The sequence below is a fragment of the Entelurus aequoreus genome, linkage group LG04, assembly GCF_033978785.1.
Source record: "Entelurus aequoreus isolate RoL-2023_Sb linkage group LG04, RoL_Eaeq_v1.1, whole genome shotgun sequence".
NCBI classification, from domain to species: domain Eukaryota; kingdom Metazoa; phylum Chordata; class Actinopteri; order Syngnathiformes; family Syngnathidae; genus Entelurus; species Entelurus aequoreus.
This window is the reverse complement of record NC_084734.1, coordinates 36895154-36902653: the sequence shown is the minus strand read 5'-3', so window position 1 is coordinate 36902653 and position 7500 is coordinate 36895154. Positions and strand designations below refer to the sequence as shown.

The window sequence follows — 7500 nt, the reverse complement described above, 5'->3', positions numbered from 1 at the left end:
ATTCCTGGGCGCGGCACCGCTGCTGCCCACTGCTCCCCTCACCTCCCAGGGGGTGAAAGGGGATGGGTCAAATGCAGAGGACAAATTTCACCACACCTAGTGCGTGTGTGACAATCATTGGTACTTTAACTTTAACTTTAATGGACGTTTTACTTATAAACCAGAGGAGAATATCTTGGAGAAAATGGACTGGGCAAGTGTGCAACTTTTGAACGAGTCGCGGCAGAGAACGCATTTACTATTTGCAATGCTATTTGGCTGTTCGGGACACATGTCAAGAGAGAGCTATAATGTAATTGAAATAAACAAAACTGTTAAATAAGGATTCTAACAACATGCTGGTGTTAATATGTATGGTCATGTGTTATTGATGTTTGGCAAAAAGAGTTTAAGTGTGTCATACTTTGTGACTTCTTATGGACGCAACAACCACACAATAAGCTGAAAAACGACACATTCTGTAATTATTTTTAGCGTGCACTGAGATGCAAAGTACACAATATCAGTTTTCATGCAAATGTTTAATCAGTGTGGCTTTATTTCTAATACAATAATGTGTGCATTTCATACACAAGTCTGCTCTCCTGTGCTCAGGGAGCCTCCTTTACAAAAGCTGACCAATCAAAGATCTGCGGTCTGCATAGCCATGAAAGGCTTGCGGGAAGGTACGCAGGGGCAGAGGGCAAGATGGCGTCACTTATGCAAGTTGCGTAACACGAGAGTAAACGCCAGGCTTTACTGTACAATGTATAGTAACAATATCGCTAATACTTGGTTGATATTCAGGTCACAACATGTAAATGGACTATTGTTGCTGTTTTTTAATGTTTTTGTAGAAGGCATATGGGTGCAATACATGACTCCCAATAGGCACCTCATACTTGCTGTATATTACAAATTAGAATATATTTATAAAAAAAGAAAAACGTGTTCTTGTCTTACATAGGGATTGTGAATGATAGGCAAAATTCCAAAATAAGTGCAATTCCCCTTTGAGAGCCTCGTCACAAAACCAATTAAGTTGTAAATTGAGGTACTACTGTATTGTATAAATATTAGCCAACTTCTTCAGCATGTAGCCAAGGAGTGTGAATGTGCAGTGCATCTGACCAAGCTAAACTACATGTTGACTGTACACACTTTAAATCAACATCAGCTGTTTGCAAACAGGAGCTGATGTACGCGCCGTTAGGCTGCAGGCAGGAAGCTGTAAGCTGACCGACGATTAGCACTTGTTTACACCAAAACAAACCGTGTCGCTCGTACAACAGGTTGACAGCTAAGTTTAAACATTCCTCGCCCCCACCCCACCAGAGCGTGTGTGTGCGTGTGGACGAGTCACGTCTCTCACCCTGAATGGTTCTCTTGAAGAAAGCCTTGCAGGCTTCGCACGAAGCCACGCCGTAGTGGTAGCCCGACGCCACGTCGCCGCACACCAGACACAGACGCTTGGCCACGGAGCCCAGGAGGAATTCACATTTCACTTGGGCCTCCTCCTCCACGAACCTCCTAAATGTGGACGTTAATGTCAAAAGCACGGGTCACAACATTAGGTACAGTCATGGAAATGAATTTGATCACTCCATGTAAATTTGCAGGTTGATGTCAAAATGTTTTGGAAGACATGCTAGCTTACACCCCACATACGTTTGAAAACCATTAGACAATCAATGACTTATGGACAATTGGTTGCTAAATCTCGGCCAAGCTCCTGCCAAGACGCTCATTGATGGCGGCCATGTTTTTCAACTAATCTTGCCTAAATTTTAAACTCACATGCTTGCCAGTCCCTTAAAGGTGCGTACCAAATTTTGATTTGGCCAAAAAAATTTAAAGTGACAAAGGGTTGTTTTTTAGCTCGCATTGAGCAGGGTGAGAAATGTCACCCCTACTTGTGCAGGTCTAAACAGAGCGAACTCCTCTTACCAAGACTGACTTAACAACTAAAAAACCCGACATGTTTGGCGATACAGTTCAGTGTTTCCCATAAACTGCCAAGATACCTGTGGCGGTGGGGGCGTGGCTATCGGCGTGGTCACCATGACATCATCGAGTAATTTGCATAATTTACTATAATAGTATGATTTTCTCTAAAAAGGCTAAAAAAATTTATACTTACTAATTAATAATAACAGTTTTGTTTTAAACGTCCATCCATCCATTTTACAATATAATTACAACACTTTATGTACATATTTATATACAGATTTGAACAATAAGTTATTCACTGAAATATATTTATTAATTGTGGTTCTTACAAAAAATATATCTTATAAAATATAAAAGCTAAAATGTCTCTTAAAGCTCTGCCCCTTTAATTAGTGCATACTAAATAATTTAACTTTAGCCTACTACTACAACCATATTATTTACCAGCAACATAAAGTGAAACAGAGGCAGAGGTGTCCTGCCACAGTCAGTAACAAATAAACAGAAAACAGTAGTGGTCAAATTCAAATAAGGCAACAGGAGAAGTATCCTACCCTTCTCTTTTGTAAAGTAAGTCTGAACAGCCTGTATGGGCATCTACATCAACTATATGATTTGCCTGAGAAGCTGGACAGGACAAAAAAAATATATATATTTTATTTTTTATTTTATTTTTTTTTAATTTGTGGCGGACGTAATTCTTACGTGGCGGGCCGCCACAAATAAATAAATGTGTGGGAAACACTGCAGTTCCACTCCAGTCCTGTAATGTGCATTGCACTTAACTTTTTTCATCGCAGCGCCATCTGCTGGATCATGTGGGTCACTGTCCCACTAGGTCCAATGTAAGTGGACTGTAACAGCCAAGCATGAAAATAGATTGCTGTATCTGCACTCCTGTAATGGGAGGATGTTGGCTGCTAAGTTTGATGAAAATTAGATTTTTAGTTTTTGCATTTTGGAAATAAATAAATGATACATGGGTTATACTTGTATAGCGCTTTTCTACCTTCAAGGTACTCAAAGCGCTTTGACAGTATTTACACATTCAGCCATTCACACACACATTCACACACTGATGGCAGGAGCTGCCATGCAAGGCGCTAACCAGCAGCCATCAGGAGCAAGGGTGAAGTGTCTTGCCCAAGGACACAACGGACGTGACTAGGATGGTAGAAGGTGGGGATTGAACCCCAGTCACCAGCAACCCTCCGATTGCTGGCACGGCCACTCTACAAACTTCGCCACGCCGCCCAAACAAGTCGTCTTGCTAACAAGTTGAACAATATTTGAATATAGATATTGTCATCATTATTGCCTGCAAAATAATACGCACTAAATTGAACTGCAAAGCTGTTTCAAATTATAAAGTTACTTTAGTAGCAGCCTTCATAATCATCTAAATATTATCAAAATCAATACTTCTAAAATATTATTAAATCAACACTTTTCTGACCTTGACATGCTCGTGGTGCACCTAATGTTTTGTCCTCTAAGTATGTCACCAACCTGTTAGGTCCTCCATTGTCAGACGACCCCGTCGTACGCCCGTAAGGACCCGGTGAGTCCAGTTCATTGGTGTGGACGTGGCCCTTAATAAGGGGCCCGTAGCTGGAGTTGGTGTCCGACGAAGAGCTACCGGGACTGGGCTGAGCCGGGCTGGCGTCTCCCTGGGAGCTGGGGCTGGAGGGCTCCCGCTTTATGGAGGAGGTACAGGTGGGGTCCAGGCCCCTTACGGACATTCTACCAGGATCTCTGCAAGAGATAAAATAAATGATTGTATTATTATTATTAACACATATTTCAAAAGTATACAGACAAAGTGTTATCTATACTGTGTTAACCCATGCATTCATCCATCCTAACGCAGCAGTTTGTGATTTCCCATATTATGCAAACCTGCTGCCTATGACACTGCTTTGTTTTTTAAAGGAACAATCAAATGCAGTCAAATAGTCCAACCACAAATCGTCTGCATTATGGCATTTGGCGTTCATGTGCGCGGAAGTAAAAATAAGAACCCACCCACACTATTCACGCGATCAAGAATATGTCAAACACACACTCTCACACTTCGCGACACACTGAAAAAGCATGTGTCTTCATAAACACCCTGACACACTTCGGCATGCAACTTTATGTCGCCAGGCCAACTTTACAAAACTCAGACCAGAACACACACACACGCACACACCCGCACACACACACACACACACACACACACACACACACACACACACACACACACACACACACACACACACACACACACACACACACACACACACACACGTGTCAGAGTGTTTCCTGCCATGTAAATCACATCACTGTGGGCCCACGAGTCATTTACTTGGCAAAGTGTGTGGTTGCTTTTAACTGCCGCCAGAGCAAACCACGGCCACGCGCTACTGACGCCTCTAGAATCCCGCAAAGATACTTATGCACACACACAATGCAACATATAAAGACCTAAATAGGGATATTAAATTGTCTTCATAAACAGTAATTCTAAGGATATTTGGTAAGAAAAGCATAAGAATAGGTTCTTTGGTTTAGGGCAAGTTCCTGGAACCAAAATGGGTCTCAGGTCAATTTGCATGGGGTCAAACTAAAATGCTGATTGATATTTTAGATTATTTGGCAGGAATGCAATTTGCAGGCAAAATATTTACAAAACCTACTACTTGGTTTAAATGGTCCTACGTACACTAGTATGTTTACATATTGTATTATATTCAATAACACTAAAAATAACATCCATCCATCTTCTTCATTTCATCCGAGGTCGGGTCGCAGGGGCAGCAGCCCAAGCAAAGAAACCCAGACTTCCCTCTCCCCAGCCACTTCGTCCAGCCCCTCCCAGGAGATCCCGAAGCGTTCCCAGGCTAGCTAGGAGACAAAATCCTCCCAAAGTGTCCTGGGTCTTCCCCATGGCCTCCCACTGGTCGGACGTGCCCTAAACACCTACCCAGGGAGGCACTCGGGGGCATCCTGACTAGATGCCCGAACCAAGTCATCTGGCTCCTCTCGATGTGGAAGAGCAGCAGCTTTACTCTGCGCGTCCACAAATGACACAGCTTCTCACCCTATCTCTAAGGGAGCCCCACCACCTGACAGCGAAAACTCATTTTGGCCACTTGTACCCGTGATCTTCTCCTTTCTGTCATAACCCAAAGCTCATGACCATAGGTGAGGGTAGCAACGTAGATCAACGGCGGGTTTTTTGAGATTTCTTTGTCTTCCAGCTTAGCTCTTTTTGCACCACGATGGACCAATACAGGGTCCGCATCAATGCAGACGCCGCACTGATCCACCTCTCGATCTCACAATACACTCTTCCCTCACTCGTGAACAAGACTCCGAGGTACTTGAACTCCTCCACTTGGGCAAGATCTCTTCCCCAACCCGGAGATGGCACTCCAACGTTTTCCGAGCGAGAACCATGGACTCGGACTTGGAGGTGCTGATTCTCACACCTGTCACTTCACTCAGCTGGAGACCGATCCACTGAGAGCTGAAGATCCTGGTCAGATGAAACCATCAGGACCACATCATCCGCAAAAAGCAGAGACCTAATCCTGCAGCCACCAAACCGGGTCCCCTCAACATCCTGACTTCGCCTAGATATTCTGTCCATAAAAGTTCTGAACAGAACCTGTGACAAAGGGCAGTCCTTGCGGAGTCCAAACCTCACTGAAAACGGGTCCGACTTACTGCCGGCAATGTGGACCAAGCTCTGATACGACCATACAGGGAGCGGACCACCACGATCAGGCAGTCCAATACCCCATACTCTCTGAGCACTCCCCACAGGACCTCTTGAGGGACACGGTCGAATGCCTTCTCCAAGTCCACAAAGCACATGTAGACTGGTTGGGCAAACTCCCATGCTCCCTCAAAGATCCTGCTGAGAGTATAGAGCTGGTCCACAGTTCCATAACCAGGACCAAAACCACACTTCTCCTCCTGATTCCGAGGTTTGACTATCCAGCGTAGCCTTCTCTCCAGTACACCTGAATAGACCTTAACAGAGAGGCAGAGTGTGATCCACGATAGTTGGAAAACATCCTCTGGTTCCCCTTCTTAAATAAAGGAACCCCCACCCTTGTCTGCCAATCCAGAGGTACCGACCCCGATGTCCACACAATGTTGCAGAGTCTTGTTAAACAAAACAGCATCCAGAGCCTTAAGGAACTCCGGGCGGATCTCATCCACCCCCAGCCACTGAGGACCTTTTTAACTACCTCGGCAACTTCAGCTCCAGAAATAGGAGAGTCCACCACAGATTCCCGAGGCACTGCTTCCTCACAGGAAAACATGTAGGTGGGATTGAAGAGGTCTTCAAAGTATTCCCTCCACCAATCCACAACATCCCGAGTCGAGGTCAGCAGCACACCATCCCCACCATACACGGTGTTGATAGTGCACTGCTTCCCCCTCCCCAGGCGGCGGATGGTGGTCAAGAATCGTTTTCCTCAAACTCCTTCCATATCCGAGTTTTTGCTTCCGTGACCGCCGAAGCCGCACATCGCTTGGCCTGTCAGTACCTGTCCGCTGCCTCTGGAGTCCCAAGAGCCAAAAGGACCCGATGGGACTCCTTCAGCTTGACGGCATTCCTCACCGACACCAGCAGGTTCTGATAATACCGCCACAACAGGCCCTGACCACCTTGCGGCCACATTTCTGATCGGCCGCCTCGACAATTGAGGTACGGATCATGGTCTACTCGGACTCAATGACCAGCGCCTCACTCGTAACATGTTCAAAGTTCTTCCGGAGGTGGGAATTGAAACTCTCTCTGACGGGAGAGACTTCTAGATGTTCCCAGCAGACCCTCACAATGTGCTTGGGCCTGCCAGGTCTGACCAGCATCCTCCCCCACCATTGGAGCCAACTCACCACAAGCTCCGCCCTGCTTTTCACTAGAGTGTCCAAAACATGAGACCGCAAATCCGATGAAACAAGCAGTCGATCATCAAACTGCGGTTTAAGGTGTCCTGGTGCCAATTTGATATGAATATTTGCACTATTATTTTTGTAATTATTTTGCACTGAACACATTCAAATTCAAGGACAAAATGTGCTAAAGACTATTTTTTTTGCCTCACAAAAATGGAACAATTCGCCGACATTACAAAGTGTTCGGAACCTCCGTTAAAGGCCTACTGAAATTAAATTTTCTTATTTAAACGGGGATAGCAGGTCCATTCTATGTGTCATACTTGATAATTTCGCGATATTGCCATATTTTTGCTGAAAGGATTTAGTAGAGAACATCGACGATAAAGTTCACAACTTTTGGTCGCTGATAAAAAAGCCTTGCCTGTACCGGAAGTAGCGTGACATCACAGGTTGTGGAGCTCCTCACATCTGCACATTGTTTACAATCATTCCCACCAGCAGCGAGAGCGATTCGGACCGAGAAAGCGACAATTACCCCATTAATTTGAGCGAGGATGAAAGATTCGTGGATGAGGAAAGTTAGAGTGAGAATTAGAGGGCAGTGGAAGCGATTCAGATAGGGAAGATGTTGTGAGAGGCGGGTGGGACCTGATATTCAGCTGGGAATGA

General features: G+C 45.0%; 1 protein-coding gene across 3 annotated transcripts in view; it reads right to left on the bottom strand.

Annotated features, from left to right (window-relative positions):
- The window catches only part of LOC133648547 (estrogen-related receptor gamma-like), a 61438-nt gene that overhangs the window by 35587 nt on the left and 18351 nt on the right, over positions 1-7500 (bottom strand). For all 3 annotated transcript variants that reach the window (XM_062044748.1, XM_062044746.1, XM_062044747.1), the window contains 2 exons: positions 3439-3684; positions 1352-1509 (listed from right to left, as the gene is read on the bottom strand). In XM_062044748.1, the coding sequence (XP_061900732.1) occupies positions 1352-1509; positions 3439-3671 (391 nt within the window). In that variant the 5' untranslated portion in view covers positions 3672-3684. The remainder of the gene's footprint in view (positions 1-1351; positions 1510-3438; positions 3685-7500) is intronic.